Source organism: Miniopterus schreibersii, assembly GCF_964146895.1.
Source record: "Miniopterus schreibersii genome assembly, chromosome: Y".
Classification (NCBI taxonomy): domain Eukaryota; kingdom Metazoa; phylum Chordata; class Mammalia; order Chiroptera; family Miniopteridae; genus Miniopterus; species Miniopterus schreibersii.
The window spans coordinates 2,924,728-2,942,501 of NC_138120.1; the positions used below are offsets into that span (position 1 = coordinate 2,924,728).

At 57.8% G+C, this 17,774-nt stretch overlaps 1 protein-coding gene across 2 annotated transcripts; it reads right to left on the bottom strand.

Annotated features, from left to right (window-relative positions):
• Positions 1-619: 619 nt before the first annotated feature.
• On the bottom strand, positions 620-17,355 carry LOC308551948 (G-protein coupled receptor 143-like). 2 transcript variants are annotated; one of them, XM_081126860.1, is made up of 9 exons: positions 17,016-17,355; positions 14,818-14,927; positions 13,403-13,497; positions 9,930-10,022; positions 8,716-8,825; positions 6,710-6,818; positions 5,643-5,760; positions 4,303-4,516; positions 620-2,061 (listed from the first exon to the last, which is right to left on the bottom strand). In XM_081126860.1, exons 1-9 carry the CDS (start codon positions 17,281-17,283, stop codon positions 1,967-1,969), a joined length of 1,212 nt encoding a protein of 403 aa, XP_080982986.1. In that variant the 5' UTR covers positions 17,284-17,355; the 3' UTR covers positions 620-1,966. The 2 variants fall into 2 exon arrangements, with proteins under 2 accessions (XP_080982986.1, XP_080982985.1); XM_081126859.1 differs by having other exon boundaries at positions 620-4,516.
• Positions 17,356-17,774: the final 419 nt, after the last annotated feature.

A 17,774-nucleotide genomic window follows, 5' to 3' on the forward strand; every position in this document is an offset into this window, starting at 1 on the left:
TTCCCCGGCGTGATGACACTATGTCCGCGATGCTCGTGTGTGTCCCAGTGCCCGGGAGTAGCTCGGTGCCTGGAGTAGCCATGGGTAGTCCCACCCTCTCGCTCTTGGGCACTGGATTCTAGACACATCTGACGGGCTCTGCAGAGTCCTGTGCCTTCCTCTAGCTACAGAGGAGGCTGGGAAGGCGAGCAGCTGGTGACTTTGCTTCTGGAGTGAGGGTGGGGCTGTGCCCCTTCAGGTGGGGGATCCTCAAATGGAAGGGGCTTTCGCGGCTGGGGGCAGACAAGGTCAACACAGATTAAGAATGCAGGTGCCACCTGACCGGTGCAGCTCAGTGGTTGAGCATCGACCCAGGAACCAAGAGGTCACTGTTTTAATTCCCAGTCAGGACACATGCCCAGGTTGCAGGCTCGATCCCCAGTAGGGGGCATGCGGGAGGCAGCTGATCAATGATGTCTCTCATTGATGTTTCTCTTCCTTTCCCTTCCTCTAAAAAAACCCCAAAATTTTAAAAGAGCGAACGCAGATGCCACTCAGCAAAGCTGACTCCCTCGCACATCCCTGTCCCTTTGGATCAGCTCCCAGCTTAGGAATGTGCAGGCCTGGGCGGCGTGGTGGCAGTGCCCTGACCCCGTCTAGGGCCACGCAACTCCAGAAGTACAAATCCAGAAGCTCCGTGCAGAGCTTTTCCAAAGTGAAAGCAGGTCCTAACCACGTGTAAAAGGTCTCACGTGGCAGAGCTGCCTGCACTGTCCTCAGAAAATGCTCTCGCTTTGCTGCACACACCTGGCTGGCTAACAACGCCAATGCATGGCACAGTATTTCTGCCAACATAGGTATTTTTTCCCAGGGGATGGGAGCTGGTTCTTCTGCGCCCTCTTGTGGCGCACTAAGGAGTTGCAGCACCAGGTAGAGACCAAAGGCTGAATTCCTGGTGGGAGCTGGCTCTTCTGCGCCATCTCGTGGCGCACTGAGGAGTTGCAGCACCACGGAGAGACCAAAGGCTGAATTCTTGGTGGGAGCTGGCTCTTCTGCGCCATCTCGTGGCGCACTGAGGAGTTGCAGCACCACGGAGAGACCAAAGGCTGAATTCCTGGTGGGAGCTGCCTCTTCTGCGCCCTCTTGTGGTGCATGAAGGACATGCCGGGCCCTGGAAACCAAAGGCTGCATTCCTGATGGGAGCTGTCTGTTCCATGCCCTCTTGTGCACAAGGAATGTGCAGGGCTGTGGGGACCAAAGGCTGAATTCCTGATGAGAATTGTCTCTTCTGTGCCCTCTTGTAATGCACCAAGAACATGCAGCACAGCCGGTCCATGTGCCCTGCTCATCAGCTGCTTCTCCACGTTGCTGCCCTTTTGGCATCATCAGTAACTTTACCCAAGAGCATTTGCTGGGAGTGCTTTTCAGACAGAATCTAAGCGAGACTGGGAGCTTGGTTACAACAACTTTATTAACTTTCCCAGGGATTTGGACCTGGCATTACATTACAGCGTCTACAGAAGCTGCTGAGCATTTGGTCTACAGCAGCCATTTTCAACCTTTTTCATCTCGTGGCACTAAACTAATTACTAAAATTCTACAGCACACCAAAATATATATTTTTTGCAGATCTGACAAATAAAAACAGGTATAATTTCAATTCATGCACACTGAGTGGCTATTGTGCTGGCTGTCATTTTTTTATTTGACAGTCTAAGGGAAAAGAGGTCAGTGCCCCTGACTAAATAGTCAGGTGTTGCATGTGTTAAAAATTCTTGTGGCGCCCTGGTTGAAAATCACTGTTCTAGAAAGAAGTCTTCCATTCCCAAGTGCACGCTCATGGGTCATCTCTCTTTTCACAAAGAGAGTGAGATTGGGGGACGCTATACACCCTGACAGAGCGGGGATGGGAAGGCAAGAACACAATTCTGAATAATGAGTGATGCAGAGTGGGAGGGTATCGGGTCGGGACCCTGCCACGTCCCTCTCACAGGTCTCCCTGGACTTTTGGAACAGATTCGACGTCGTTCCTGTGGCGGGACCCACTTGCAATGTGGATTTCGATTGTGCTGGCGTCGGAACCTGCAGAGGGGAAGAGAAAAGATCATGATGGTGTCGATGTCCTGGAAGGTGTTTCACAGCTTCAGCAATATTGCATTGAGGAAGGAGATCGCAGTGCACTGTGTCGCTGCCTGGCCTGCGTTCGACTCCAGGAGGCGCCCAAAGAGAGGGAGGACACCCTCTGTCAAGCTGGGACACCTCTGAGTGGTCTTTCCATAGATGATGCTGCTACATGGTTTTGGGGGGTGGGTAGTGGGTTATCAGTAGAATAAAAGCAAACGTTCCTCCTCCTAAGAGTGACCTGGGGGGCTGTGTGATCACTCCAAGAACCCGCCTGCCTTCAGAACCTGCGCGCGTCCTTTGGAGCAGGTGTCAGAATTGCTCCTTCATTCTGCAAATACCCCGCTGGGTGCCGGGTTCTAGGCTGCTTGTAGGGGATGCACAGATGGAAGCCACAAAGAACGGGGACCTAATATTTCAAGATAAAATGTTCTGCTCCTCCCCAGGGGGCACCACGCTAACAGCAATTGCCTCGGTGGGTGCCTCATCCTCGAGGGAGGATTTCAGGAGGTAGACGGTCGGTAAACACAGGATCTCTGTCTTTCAGCTTCAGCCACAACTACTGTTTCCCCTCCAGATGCCGATTGCAACCACACCAGACCCTTCTCCGGGAGGCAGTCAAATTTGTCACCGTATTTTTGGGCCCTGAGAGTAAACCAAGCTGGTCACCTGAGCACAAACCGCCCTTCAATGCATTTAGCTCAGACAACATGGGAAAAGGAAATTTGGGGGATCAGAGCTTTGGAAAGCCTAATTATTGAGACACTGGTCCTGACCTCGGGTCACTGTGCTCCCCTGGGGACGTCTGTCGCTGTCTGGGGACAGTTTTGGTCGTCACAGTTGGGAGTGGTGCTCTTGGCATCTGGTGGGTGGCGGCCAGGGGTGCTGCTCACACCCCCCAGTGCACAGGACACCCTGCCCCAGAGAATCGCCGAGCTCTGAGCGCAAGAACCGCTCGAAGGCAGAGACGGGATGGGTATGGGGCTGAACAGAGAACTCGGGTCCATCTACCCAGTGCCAGCTGATGAAGGAAAAGCTGCCTCAACCCCTTGGACACGCCGTTCATCACCCTAACTCTCAGCCTCCCAAAACCTCTTTTCCCTGGGCTCCCCTAGAACTACAGCTGCCAGAGACGCCCTCTCTCGGGGCTCACTCTGCCTGTCCCTCCCAAATCGGCAGTCCGTTAAAACTTCACGGACGTCAGGGCGGTGACTCTCAAAACGTGTGTCATCAGAAGACGTTTTTGCCGAGACGAAACCTTACAGGGACCCCTAACAAACAGAAGAGAGGAGCCCACTGGCCAGAGTTTGTTTCGTAAGTTACAACATGGGTTGTAGGAAACAACAAATGTGATCATAACTAGTAGGGCTGCTTCCGCCAGCATGAAACACTGTACCCCAAAGCTGGAGGTGTCGGAGATGTCTCCAGCAACCCAGACATCCAGCTGCTTGCGTTTTGATTTCCTTGCAGCGTGTGAGGGGAATTTGGTTGTGAACGGCCAAGGAGCTGAAATGGAAGGGTCCTGGGGAGCTCGCGTTGCCATCGGGATGGTCACCGAGACGACGCGGGGGGGCCAGCGCCACTCCGAGCTCCAGGCCTGAGCTACCCTGGTCGGACAGGTCAAGGGTTGGTGGATCCGGGGATAGTATTTGGATCCCAACACACTTCCCACAGGTTTTCATCTGACGTTTGGATGGGATTTGAGTCATTTCCTAGATGCCCGAGGGCACATTAGGGCTCCGCAGGGCACAATTTGAGGATCACAGGGCCGGGCGTTTGGTGAAAACGAATTTCAGGAGCCCACGCCGGCTCACCGGCTTCTCTTCGATGCCCCCAGGTGAGGGGATAAACCAAACCAGCTGTGACCCACACGGGGCGTGTCCTGCTGTCCACCGCGTCCCAGCAAGTGTTCCCGAGGGGTCCCCGTGACAACGGATCTATTCAAAATGCCATCCAGCCCGGGGGCCCATTTAGAATTAATACAAGGCTCAGTGACCAAGCAGAAGGCACCATTAAAATCTGCAAGGAGAGGCGGATGGTGAGATGCAAGGTGGGTGTCAGCGAGGGACACGGCCGCCCCGTGCGCACCGTGACCTGCGTGACGGATGTCAGGGAGAGCACCTCCACCCCAGTCACCTGGTTTGCTAAAGGGCTCCCGGGGGAGCCCAGGGCCCCGCGGCTCGCCTGCCTCGGCAGCCTTACCCCCAGACAGCATGCTCAGGGCCTCGTCCGAGGTGTGCCCGCCGGCCCGCGCCGCCTTCCTGGAGGCCGGGCTGCCACGGGGCGCGCAGGCGGCTGAGCTGGTCACGGGCTCCCACTGGATCTCCTTCCTGGGCGGCTGGAAGTCCAGGCGGCACCCGGTCCAGCCGTAGAAGGCCAGGGACAGGAGGAACCCCTGGGCGGGGTTCAGGACGCCCTGCGGGGGGGAGACCTCGGGTGAGCGCAGGAAGCAGGCTCCGAGCCCGGGTGCTCGCGGTGACGTGCCCGCAGCATGCCCACTGGCTGCCTCGCGTGAGCGGCAGGTCCGTGGGACGTAACACAGGTCCCTGTGCCTCCGCACTAACAGCTCGTGAACGTGTTTTTTATTATAAATGCAATGTGGTGGAAACACTGGGAGGGGATCACTGCATGTATTCCTAGCCAATAGTTTTTTTATGCACATGTTATGTACCTGTATTCAGTATAATTTTTAAAATTTATAATCTTTTTTTAAATGTCTTTTTTTTAATTGATTTTAGAGAGAGGAAGGGAGAGGGAGAGATAGATGGAAATATCAGTTGGTTTGCCTCCTTTTGGGGACCGAGCCTGCAACCGGGGCACGTGCCCTGACTGGGAATCGAACCGTCGCCTCCAGGTTCATGGGTCGACGCTCAGCCACTGAGCCACACAGGCCGGGCGAGTATAATTTTTATTTCCTGCATTTTTCACTTAATACTGAAGACTTCCTAATTGTTATTGTTAACGTCTGTATAATGTTCCACCGAGATGAAGGACCGTCATTTACTTAACGATTACTTTTTGTAAAATTCGGGTCCCTAATGCTTTATAATTACGGACAATTTCATAAGGGAGACCATCAGCCCTATGGCTTTTCCACAGCCTGAGACAGTTCTCCAAGGTAAGTTCCCTGGGATCCGAGTCTGCCCGAGAGACTTGATGTCCTGCAGCAAATCGATTTACCGGAGCTGGACCCATTTAATAACGTCCCCAACGAGTGACACCTGGGCGTGCCTGTGGTGTCGGGAGACGTGCTCGACTCATATTTATGAGTGGGGTTTTGTTCCTTCTGGTTTCTTTTTTGAGAAATATTTTTTAATATCGACCCCTAGAGGGAGGGAGAGGGAGAGAGCAACGTCGATGAGAGTGACACGGCCCGGCCGCCTCCTGCAGGCCCCTGCTGGGGATGGAGCCCGCAGCCCGGGCCTGCGCCCCGACCCGAAGGGCAGCAGCCACCTCTGGGTGCCTGGGACCGAAGTCCGCCGGCCAGGCCCGATCTGATTTTTTTTCCCGAGAAGAAACTTTAAGACCGGGAGTTGACTTGCCATGATAAACCACGTGGTCTTGGCCGCGTTGCGGGCGCGTTTCAGAGCGCCTGTGCTGACGTCCGGCTGCACCTCCAGGTAGAACAGGAGGCCCTCGTTGACGACGTTGGGCAGCCAGCTGGGGGGAGAACGGCCCGCGGGCGGGGGGGCCGGGCCGCAGGGGGTGCTGTTAGATGCTGGGGGCCCGGGGAAGGGCCGTCCAACCGCTAAGGGTCCCGCAGGGACGGCCCAGCACGTCGGGACTTGACGGGAGAGCTGTGGCTGCTTCTCAGTCTCAGGCAGACAGACAGACAGACCCTCCACCCCCTAACCCGGGACTCGGCCGCCCCTTGAAGAGCAGCCTGGCGTTGGGAGGGAGGCCAGAGCGAACCTCATCCTGACACTGGATGTTCGCTGCTGCGGTTGGGGGCCAGTGGGACGGACAGGGCAGGCGCCGGGCGTGAGCGAGAGTGGGCGCCCCTCCCGGGACAGTGCCCGAGCCTCCTGGTGTCAGGCCCCTGACCGACCCGCCAGGCCAGCCCGTCCTGAGAAGCACCCCGTGGCGGCCGCTGAGGGCTCTCTGAGCCGTCTGTTCCGCGCGGGGGGCAGGTCTATTCCGAAGGCACCCACGGGGGGGCGAACCTGCGGGGGAGCTGCTGCTACCCAAAGGCCCGAGCTCTGAGTCACCACACCAAGGACGTGGCCTTGCCCTTGGGCCGCCTGGGATCCTGGTGCCAAGACTGATGCCAGCGGGTGGAGTGAAAAGGCGGGCCCGGGGCTGTTTCCGTGGTAACCCTGGCAAGGGGCACACGTGGCTGGGACCGTGGGAGCCGCCCCCGGGGCGGCTGTGCTAAGGGTTTCGCGTGTCATTCGGTAGGTCTGGCTCTTCCCAGAGGTTCGGGGGCTGCGGACCTGCCCCGCGGTCCCGCGTGCGTTCCCTCCAGGGTTCCTAGCGCGGACTCAAAGGTTTCCTCGCCAAAGGCTTTGCCCTTCGCAACTCGCAGGCCCCGTGTGGACAAGCAAGGGAGCAAGTTGGTTGCACCTCCCTTCCCGGGACAGGGAAAGTGAGCGGGAGGAAGGCTCGTTACCAGACCACGAACACCAGCATGATTTTGAAAAAGCGGGTCTTGATCAGGGCTCCCATCCGTCTCTCCTTCTCCGTGTAGACGCCTTGCCTCCCTTTCAGTAACGAGGCCACTGCGAAGACGAGAGGGGCGGGCACGCGGTGTTGGCGACATGCCCGCCGAGGGACAGGGCGGGGGGGCGAAACAATTTTATTTTTTTTAATTTTTTAAAAAAATATATCTTTATTGATTTCAGAGAGAGGAAAGGAGAGGGAGAGATAGAAACATCCATGATGAGAAAGCCATTGATCGAGCCTGCAACCCGGGCCTGTGCCCTGACCGGGACTCGAACCCCGATCGCCTGGATCCCAGGTCGACGCTCAACCGCTGAGCCGCGCCCGGCCGGGCTGGAACAGTTTTAGACGGACGTGACATTTGCAGATATAGCACAGGGAGTTTCTGTGCATATTTACCCGCCTGCCCCCAAAGCTAACATCTTGCGCAACCGTGGGGACCGAGGTCCCCGAAAGAAACGAACATCGGGACCGTACCGCGAATGAAACTCCAGATTTTACTTGGATTTTACTAGTTCAGGGACCGTGTTCTTAAAGATTTATATTTTCTATTGTAAAAATTTATATTTTCTATTGTTTTAAAACGTCGAAAGATGTAGCCCTGGCCGGTGTGGCTGAGCTGGGTGGCCCTCGTCCCGTGAACTGGAAGGTCCCAGGTGCGATTCCCGGTCGGGGCACGGACCTGCGTTGTGAGTCGATCCCCAGTAGGGGGCGTGCGGGAGGCAGATGTTTCTCTCTCTCTGTCTCTCCCCCTCTCTCCCTTCCTCTCTCTGCAAAAATCAATAAAAATATTAACAATAAATAAAACGTGGAAAGATTTAGAGTTTCTCCTTATGGGCAAGTTGGAAGACTTAAAAGAGTTTCAAGAATGAATGAGCCACGGTCCACGTGGCAGCAACTGTTAGCATCATAGTGAGTCTCTTTGCTGTCTTTTGTTTGTCAGTTTCATTTGTCTGATATCACTGAATCTGACTATTTTTATGCCATTTTATTAAAAATTGCTATATTGCCTGGCCAGGCATGGCTCAGCGGTTGAGCGTCGACCCGGGATCCAGGCGATCAGGGTTCAATTCCCGGTCAGGGCACATGCCCGGGTTGTGGGCTCGATCAATGACTCTCTCATTATTGATGTTTCTCTCTCTCTCTCTCTCTCCCTCTCCTTTCCTCTCTCTGAAATCAATAAACATATAAACAAATTGCTGTATTTAATACACTACTATAAAACGTAGAGATGGAAAGAGTGACCCCAAGAGCCGTGATCCTTTGCTATTCTCAGTGGGAGGCTGCGTTACTCGGAGTCCGTCCGTGTTCCCAGTCCGTCCGCACTTTGCGAGATTCCCGCCGCTGGAGGCGGGAGACGCACCCCAGCTTTGCTGCCTGGGGGACGGGGTGGGGCTGGAATGCATGTCCCCTGGCCTCAGCCCAGATGCGTTCCCACGCGTCCTGCTGACCCACAACCTCCCTCTGCCCCGGTCCTCACTGCTGCGTCGGACTCATTTCTTGCGCTCTCTACCCCTGTTTCCTGCTCCGCTGGGCAAAGACGCGGGCCAGGGCCAGGTTCCTTGCAGGGGTAAGCAGGCCCCGAGCCCCCAGAGCACCCTCCATGCCCTCCTGGGCCCTTTCCTCTCCTCCTGCTCCTGCCTCAGGCCCGTTTCCCGAGGCCACTGCCGGGGCCTCCAGTCGCACCGGGTGGGCCCGGGATGAGCCCGGGCGCAGGGGAAAGCCCACAGGCGCCGGCCTTGCGGCAAAGGCCTCGCGTGGCCCGCGGCTGAGCCCGCTCGCTCCCTCTCCTGTCTGGAAGCTGCTCCGTTTCTGCAGCTGTGTTTTGCTTACGTCTCCGGAGGAGGATGAACGGGGCCCACGGTCCCAGGTAATCCCAGAAGGACAACACGTGTCATCACCTGGACCCACGGGGCGGCCATCCCCGTGGTCACCCCGTGGTCTCCTCTTACCTACCTGCCGTCACTGTCTTTCGGAAGAGGATGGGGTTGGCCACCAGGACGAGCAGCAGCGGCAGGTACGTGGTGACGTAGTGGGGGATGGCGTGCTCCAGGCCCCTCTCACACCTGCGGGGGGGAAACCGAGTTTTCCGGGAGATGCCTACGGGCCTGCGCCGAGCCGGGCTCATGAGCAACAGGGACCGGCAAGGATCTCCCGGCTCCGCAGAAAGCACGGGCCTGGCTCAGATCTCAGGCCTGTGAACCTGCAACGAGTCGCAGAAGCACAGGGACGTGGATCTTCTATTTGTCTCGTAAGTGGGAAGCCGTCTAAGGCTGCCCCCGGGGGAGCCTCCACAGTCCCCCTGGGAAGCGGGAAAGAAAGGGAAAGACACTGGGATGGCGGGTCCTGCCACGGGCTCTGCTCAAGGGGAAAAAACAGAACTGCACTGAGACAAGGACACTGCATGAGCTGGTCAGGGTTTGAGCGTGTCCTGTGCACGGTGCCGGGCTCACCCGGCCGACACCGTGGAGAGGCCCAGGTCCCGTCCTTGAGCAACCGCGATACCAGGCTTCACGCCTCAGTGGGCAGCGGTCCCCCTGGTTAACGAGAAGTCATTTCAGTGCCTCTTTTCTGGGAGAGGGGCCAGGACGCCTGTTGGCGGGTCAGGACCCCATAGGCCGTGCCGCAGTGCCACACACAGGTGTGTTGCCCAGGTAGGAGCTCAGCAGGTGAGAAAGGCACAAGGTCCGGGAAACAACTGGAGGGCAGAGGGGGGAGGACTGCTCAGGCCCAAGGAGGAGATGGAAAAGCAGATTGGGGCCGTGGCCGGCGTGGCTCAGTGGACAAGTGTCGACCTAGGAGCCAGGAGGTGGCAGGTTCCATTCCCATTCAGGGCACGTGCCCAGCTTGTGGGCTCGACCCCCAGCAGGGCGCGTGCAGGAGGCAGCCAATCCATGCTTCTGTCTCATGGATGTTTCTCTCCCTCCCTTTCTCTCTAAAAATCAATAAAGTATTGTTTAAAAAAAAAAAAAAAGCCCCAGCAGGTGGAATAACAAAAAAAGGAAACAAAGGCTCTTGTGTTTGGTCGAGCCCGACGGGGGACAACTGCAGGAGATGCCAAAAACTGGGTAGGAAAACGCAGTGCTGTGAGGGTGAGAACGTGGCCGGGGAGGCGCCCAGCCGGGAGCGCCCCGCGTCCCCCGCAGGGAGGGGGTCCCCGGCGCGCTTACCTGGACAGGGCCGGGTGGTACAGCATGAGCAGTCCCTCGGCGCCGAGCAGCAGGCCCAGGCCCCAGGCCATGCCGTGGTAGAGCGCGATGATGCTGGGGGCAGACGGCACAGCGGGGGGCTGGGGGCCGGCCGCGGGCGCCCCACGCCCCCCGCGCCCAGCACTCGGGCCCTATTTTGCCTCTGAGCTTTTTGGGTTGTTTTTTTTTACTGAGGTGGAATTCACGTAACATAAAGCTAACCGTTTTAAAACAAAGAAAGCAGCCAAGGCCTGGAAGGATCGAGAAGGGCATGTGGGGTTTCGTCCGGCACTGCTTGCAGCCTGGCCCACTGCCCGGGGATTCCCCAGGGCCCCTCCTCGCCAGCTGCCGTCTCTTCCTTGCCACCCCCAGGTTAACTTCACCTCGCCCTTGCTCCTGCCCTTAGGAGACGACCCCCTGGTTTGCATCCTCGGGCATCTGCCTCCCGCATCATGGGTGGGCCCCCTTGGAAGCCACGCCCGGCACATCCCCACACCCAGGCCCCGGGTGAGTTCTTAGCACTCTCCTGGGTGTCCAGTCTGGGCTCTGCCCATCCCCAGACCCAGACAGCTCTCGGGCCGCCCTGTCCCGCCCCAGCCCCCCAGGGTGCGGGTGAAGCAGTGCACCCTCCATGAAGCATACGGCACCACTTTCTCAAGCTTCCCTTCAGTGTTCAAAGGCTCCTCTTATCTCCATACTGGCGGTTTGTACATCTCCGCTTGAGTCATAGCTCTGATCTCCCTTTTTCTCTTAGTAACATAACCTGGCTGGCACACAGAGCTGCAGCGCGCTTGGCTGACCGACTACATTTCTTGCCTCCCCTTGCAGCTCAGCGCGGCCGTGAAAGTAATAATGTGAAAGTGGGATTGTGTGAGGCTCCCAGGGAGGCTGCTGAGAGGGAGGCAGGTGGTGCATTGCTCCCTTTCCCCTTCCTGCCGCCTGGAATGCAGATGCGACGGCTGGCGCGTCAGCAGCTATCTCGGGCCGTGACACCTTGAGGGTGGAAGTCACACAATAGGATGGTGGAGCAGGAAGATAGGAGGAGCTTGGGCTACCAATGTCCATGGCGAGGCCTGGATTGCCCACCTCAGGCCCCTTTTAGCATCAGAGGGAAATTCCTATCTCGTTTGAGTCATTACTTCATGTATTTTGTGGAACCAAAACTAATCCTCACTGACACGCCTGGTTGGCTACCTTTGCCCTTAACAGTCTTCGCTAGAGAGTTTCACAGTCAGAGACAGGTAGGTTCTGTGCAGATGCCTGCGAGCGTGGAAATCAAGTAAAAAGGTGGAAGTAACAAGCACAAACGTGAAACAAGCATTAAGCTCCAGGCCGGTGAGACCAAAGTTAATGACGTCATAGACATAAAGCATATCAATTTTGGAGCAGGCATCTACCAAGATTGCCCAGTGTGTTCTGCAGCTTCATGGTATCCTCAATTACTCGGTTTTAAAAGTGAATTCATTCGACAAATTGTGCTCAGACAGCTGGATATCTACATAAGAAAGAATAAAAGTGGGCCTTTCCTCACCTGCAGACAAAAGTCCATTCAGAATGGATCACAGGCCTCATTCAAAGTGCTCAAACCATAAAACTCTTAGAAGAAAACAGGTATAAATCTTTTGTGACCGTGGGTTAGGCAATGGTTTTTTAAATGACAGCACAACCACAAGGAACCACCCCCCAAAAATGGAATTCATCAAAATTAAAAACGTTTGTGCCTCAAAAGATGTCATCAAGTAAGTGGAAAGACAACCTCCTGAACGGGAGAAAATATTTGTAAACCATGCGTATAATGAGGTCCTTGGAGCTACAATATATAAAGAGCTCCTACAGAGCAATAATAAAAAGACCAAGAGCCCCATAAAAAATGGGCAAAGGGATTGAACAGACATTTTTCCAAAGAAGGTGTACCTGTGGCCAGGAAGGGCAGGAGAAGACGCTCACCATCGTGAGCCAGCAGGGAAAGCAAAACCGCACTGAGATACTTCACGTACACTAGGATGGCTAAACATCTTAAACCAGACGAACACACAGAAAACAGCACGTGCTGTGGGCACAGATGTGGAGAAACCGGAGCCATCGCTCGCTGCTGGCGGGAAAGGAAAACGGTGCGGCCTGTTTGGAAAGCAGCTCAGCAGCGCCTGACAAGGTTATACACAGTTACTTGGTGACCCCGGAATTGCACTCCTAGCTTCCACCCTGAGCATATGATAAAAACACATGTCCTCACTTGCATACAGATCTCCAAGGCAGCATTATTCCTAACAGCCAAAGAAGTGAAACATCCTAAATGCCCAGCAGCGGATAAATGGATAAAGTGCCGTGGTCCCTGCAGTGGAATATTACGCAGCACTGAACAGGAGTGAAGTACCAACAGATGCAACGACATGGATAAACCCTGGAAATGTCATGCTGAGTTTAAGAGGCCAGACACCAAAGGCCATATATTATACAATTCCATTTATAGGAAACGTCCAGAACAGGCAAATCTAGAGACAGAAAGATTAGTAGTTGGCGGGGCTCTGGGGAAAAGGGGAGAATGGGGAATGACTATTAACTAGGATGGAGATTTGGGGGGGGTGTAAAGTGTCATAAAATTAGATGATGGTGCTGGTGCACGCTCTGTGAAAACACTAAAATTTTAGACAATGGATCTTATGCATTTAAACAGGCAGACTTTATGAAGCTATTTTTTTAAAAAGCAAGCAGGGCTCCATTCAAGGGGGCCTGATGGGAGTGGACCTTGAACTTGGTGATGGACAGACCTGCAGCCAGCAGCCAGGAGACCGGGACACACCCCGCGCCCCATCCCCCTGCTTCTCTGTCACTGACATTGTCTACGTTTCTGTCTCATCGCTCGTGGGCACCCTCCCAGCCATGGAGACCTGCCACATGCCAGGCATCGTGCTTGGCCACTTACCCACACTGTCACCCTTATTCCTCCAGAGCCTTCTGAGGCGGGGATGGTTTCACAGTGGAGAACACTGAAGGCCGGAGAGGTTGAGCAATGTGCCAACAGTCGCTGGGCAAGGACCCAAACCCACGGGCACCCAGGCACTGACCACCGGGTCACCTGTCACCAGGCAGCCCCTGTGGCCCCAGCATTCTCGGGGTCCGTATTGAACATAAAGTGACAATACAGACCTCGAAGACCTTTTCCCTCTAATCTTTAGATTCAATCAAATTTTTTTATGTTCAAGCCAATTCCTTTTTGGTATTTGTCCAAATATTTAATGTACTGAATTATGCGCTTTCAGGGTTTTAAAATCCTCACTACTCTGACCCTGCCGATGGCCTCTGATTAAGATCCGTGGTCATGGTTGCGGCCGTGGCCGTGGCCGTGGCCGTGTCCCAGGCTGGCTCAGTGGGGCGCGCTGGCTGCTGGAACTGCTCTGCACACCTTTCCCAGGACCAGGGACCAGGGCCGGGAGCCCGCCCCTTCCTCTGCCTACCTCCGTCCCGACGACCTCCGGATCACCAGGTAGGCGTCCATCGCGTAGCAAAACAGCCACCAGAAGCAGGTGCTGTACAGCAGCTGGATCCACACCTGCGGTCAGGGCGAGCGGGCGTCAGCGCACGGGGCGTGGGCGCCGGGCCGCCCAGGGGCGAGAGGAGCTGCGCAGGACAGCCTGGGACACGCGGGCTGCCCTGGGAACCAAGGGCGGGTGTGGCCCGGGACAGGCGCTGCCTCTGTCTTCCACCTGCTCGGCTGACTGCACTAGCGAGCCCTGCCTTCCCCTTCCTCGCGTGGGTACCACGCAGGGCACCACGCAGGGCACCACGCATCGGTACCACGCAGGGCACCACGCATCGGTACCACGCATCGGTACCACGCAGGGCACCACGCATCGGTACCACGCATCGGTACCACGCAGGGCACCACGCATCGGTACCACGCAGAGCACCACGCAGGGCACCACGCATCGGTACCACGCAGGGCACCACGCATCGGTACCACGCATCGGTACCACGCATCGGTACCACGCAGAGCACCATGCAGGGCACCACGCAGGGCACCACGCAGGGCACCACGCATCGGTACCACGCATCGGTACCACGCATCGGTACCACGCAGGGCACCACGCATCGGTACCACGCAGAGCACCATGCAGGGCACCACGCAGGGCACCACGCAGGGCACCACGCATCGGTACCACGCAGGGCACCACGCATCGGTACCACGCGGGGCACCACGCATCGGCACCACGCAGGGCAGGGGCTCAGCTGTGAGGCTCAAACTGGCTCCAGGGCTCCCAGGGTGTGGGCACAGGAGGCTCTTTAGCTGGGAGCGGAGGAGCGCGGGCAGGAAAGACAGATGGGCCTTCCCAGAGGCAGGGAGGGAGGGCTCTGTGTTAGTGAGAAACAGCAGGGGTCAGGATGCCTCCCGCTGTGGCCCGAAGCAGCTGCTCAGCAGGACGCCGCTGGGAAGCCACTGGGGACAGGGGGAGAGGCTGGCAATTGTGCTACAGACAGTGGGGTCCGCACAGCATCCGTGGGCTCTGGGGGCGTTCACTGGAGCGCTCACTCGGTGGGCAGAGCAACATAGATACGGATCTGTAGTTCATTAAGTAAAATACATCCGAGAAGTCAATAGCTTTGTTTTTCTGGCGGCTGGTTCTGATTGTGGCTCTACCTGGGGTCAGGCTTGTAGGATCGGACCTGTTTGCCGAAGGGGAGGGGAGTGGGAAATGGCACTAAATCGCCCAGGCCCCCACCCAGGGTCCCTGGTCATCAGGTCTGGGGAGGGAGCTGAAGCTGAGGACTTGCATTCCTGGGTGGGTTGGTGGGGTGAGACCGCTCTGTGAGGACCCCAGCCTGCGGGGAGCACAGCGAGGGGGGAGGGGCGAGCAAAGGGGGCCATACTCACGGCGCTCCCCACGCAGAAGGCCGCAGGCCAAATGTCCGTCCTGTTCTCGGGGGAGACGTTCTGAACGAAATCAGGGAAGCCTAACCACACCGCCGACCGGACCACGATACCTAAGCGAGAAGCAGATGCGAGAATGAGACCATCCTTTGTACCTGGTCCTAATTCCGGTCTAAAGCTGAGTTGTCGCTCTGTAAAAATGGGTGGATGGATGGACGGACGGATGGGTGGGTGGATAGGTGGGTGGGTGGGTGGGTGGATGGGTGGGTGGGTGGGAGGGTGGATGGGTGGGTGGGTGGGAGGGTGGATGGATGGGTGGGTGGGAGGGTGGATGGATGGGTGGGTGGGTGGGTGGGTGGGAGGGTGGATGGATAGATGGGTGGATGGGTGGGTGGGTGGGAGGGTGGATGGATGGATGGGTGGGTGGGTGGATGGATGGACGGACAGACAGATTGATTAGTAGATAGAAAGGGAGAGAGGAAGGTGGGAGGGAGGGAGGAAGGGAGGGAAGCAGAAGACAGAGTTACTCAGAAAACAACTACACATCCAGGCCCTGGCATGTCTACTAAAACCATCAGCAGCGATAACCGTGTCCCTGTATTTTGTGTTTACTTGGCGTTAAGAAGTGATTATGTAAATAACAACCAGTACGTCTCGGCTGTATTTTAATGTCTGCGTTAACTTTTATTTCTACAAAAAAAAAAAAAAAAGGAATGGTTGAAAAAACACACTTTTGGAGTTTAAAAAGACACTTGTTTCATTGTTTTAACAAATACACTGAAGGTTTTCACCAATTAGCTGTGGGTCATTTCCTTCTGACATTTACTATTTGTTTTCCTATGAGACCCAGATATCTAATTGTCAAAAACACACAGACTTAGATTATAGACCGAGGTCCCTGGTCAGCTAACAGTACCTTTTGTTAAACTGCACACCAGCCCTGGCCGCCGGGGCTCAGCTGGTGGAGGGTCGCTGCCCCCTGGTAGTGAACTTGTGAGAACCAACACAATAAACTGGTTTTTAGGAACGACTGTCCCTCCGACATAACGTCTGTGGACCACCTCGTCTCACAGAGCCCTCTGGTCCTGCTGCCCGGTCCCAAGGGAGCCGGTTCTCCGAGCGCGCAGACGCCCTGCCCACTCGCCGGCCGCGCGCCCTCACCAGGCACCAACCAGATCTCAACCCGCGGGCCGCGCGCCCTCACCAGGCACCAACCAGATCTCAACCCGCGGGCCGCGCGCCCTCACCAGGCTCCAACCAGATCTCAACCCGCCGGCCGCGCGCCCTCACCAGGCTCCAACCAGATCTCAACCCGCGGGCCGCGCGCCCTCACCAGGCTCCAACCAGATCTCAACCCGCCGGCCGCGCGCCCTCACCAGGCTCCAACCAGATCTCAACCCGCGGGCCGCGCGCCCTCACCAGGCACCAACCAGATCTCAACCCGCCGGCCGCGCGCCCTCACCAGGCTCCAACCAGATCTCAACCCGCGGGCCGCGCGCCCTCACCAGGCTCCAACCAGATCTCAACCCGCGGGCCGCGCGCCCTCACCACGCTCCAACCCGATCTCAACCCACGGGCCCCCCGCCCTCACCCAGACTCCCGGCAAATCACAACCCGCGGGCCACGCGCCCTCACCAGGCTCCAACCAGATCTCAACCCACGGGCCCCCCGCCCTCACCCAGGCTCCGGGCAAATCACAATCCGCGGGCCGCGCGCCCTCACCAAAGCTCCAACCCCATCTCAACACTCGGGGCCCCCGCCCTCACCCAGACTCCCGGCAAATCACAACCCGCGGGCCGCGCGCCCTCACCAGGCTCCAACCCGATCTCAACACTCCAGACCCCCAGCCCTCACCCAGGCACCAACCAGATCTCAACCCACGGGCCCCCCGCCCTCACCCAGGCTCCGGGCAAATCACAACCCGCGGGCCGCGCGCCCTCACCAAAGCTCCAACCCCATCTCAACACTCGGGGCCCCCGCCCTCACCCAGGATCCGGGCAAATCACAATCCGCGGGCCGCGCGCCCTCACCAAAGCTCCAACCCCATCTCAACACTCGGGGCCCCCGCCCTCACCCAGGCTCCGGGCAAATCGCAACCCGCGGGCCGCGCGCCCTCGCCCAGGCACCAGGTAGGTTTCCACCCAGGGGCCGCGCGCCCCTAAGTGGGCGCGAACCAGGGCCCCCGGGCCGTGCGCCCTTACCCAGGCAGCCGAGCACGTCGCAGGCGGCGACGGCGCGTAGGATTCGGGTGGATGCCGGGGCGCGGGGCGGAGCGGGCGGGGAGGCGGCGGGCGCCCCGGGGCCCGCGGGCCGGCGCCAGGGCAGCAGCTGCAGGAGGCCGAGCGCCAGGCGGAGCGCGCCGCTGCCCAGGCACAGCGCGTGGAACGCCCGCGGCTGGAAGCCCAGCACGAGCTGCGTGGCGGCGTCCCGCGTGGGGCAGCAGAAGGTCCCGAGGCGCGGGGAGGCCATGGTCTGTGCCGGAGGACGCGGCCCAGGTCTGCCGAGGACCCCGCCGGCCCGCCTGGGTCATGTGCTGGCGGCTGGGCGGGGGGCATCATGTGCTCTGGGCTCTGCCTCCCGCCCGGCCCCCGCCTCCCCCGAGCTGCGGAAAAGCCTCTGGGCTCCGTGCGGGCTGTGCGCCCTTGCAAAGGCCACGAGGCCTCACGAGGGTGACGCCTGGACGGGGAGGGGGGCGGGCGGAGGCGCTCCGAGGGCGGAGGTCAGCTTCCTCCCCTCTCCCCAAGCTTGCCCAGCGGCTTAACTCTCCGGAATCGGGCCCCCAAACTGCCAGCTCGTCTCAGCTGATCTTCCAGAAAAGCCTGCCTCGCTGATGGGGCTCTGAGGTCCCTAAATTAATGCATTACAGGCGCCACACACGTTCCTAAACTGCGGCTGGTGTGGTTGGTGTTAAAATAGGGCTTCATTATGGTCCCTCTCCCTCAAGGAAACAATCCCACAGA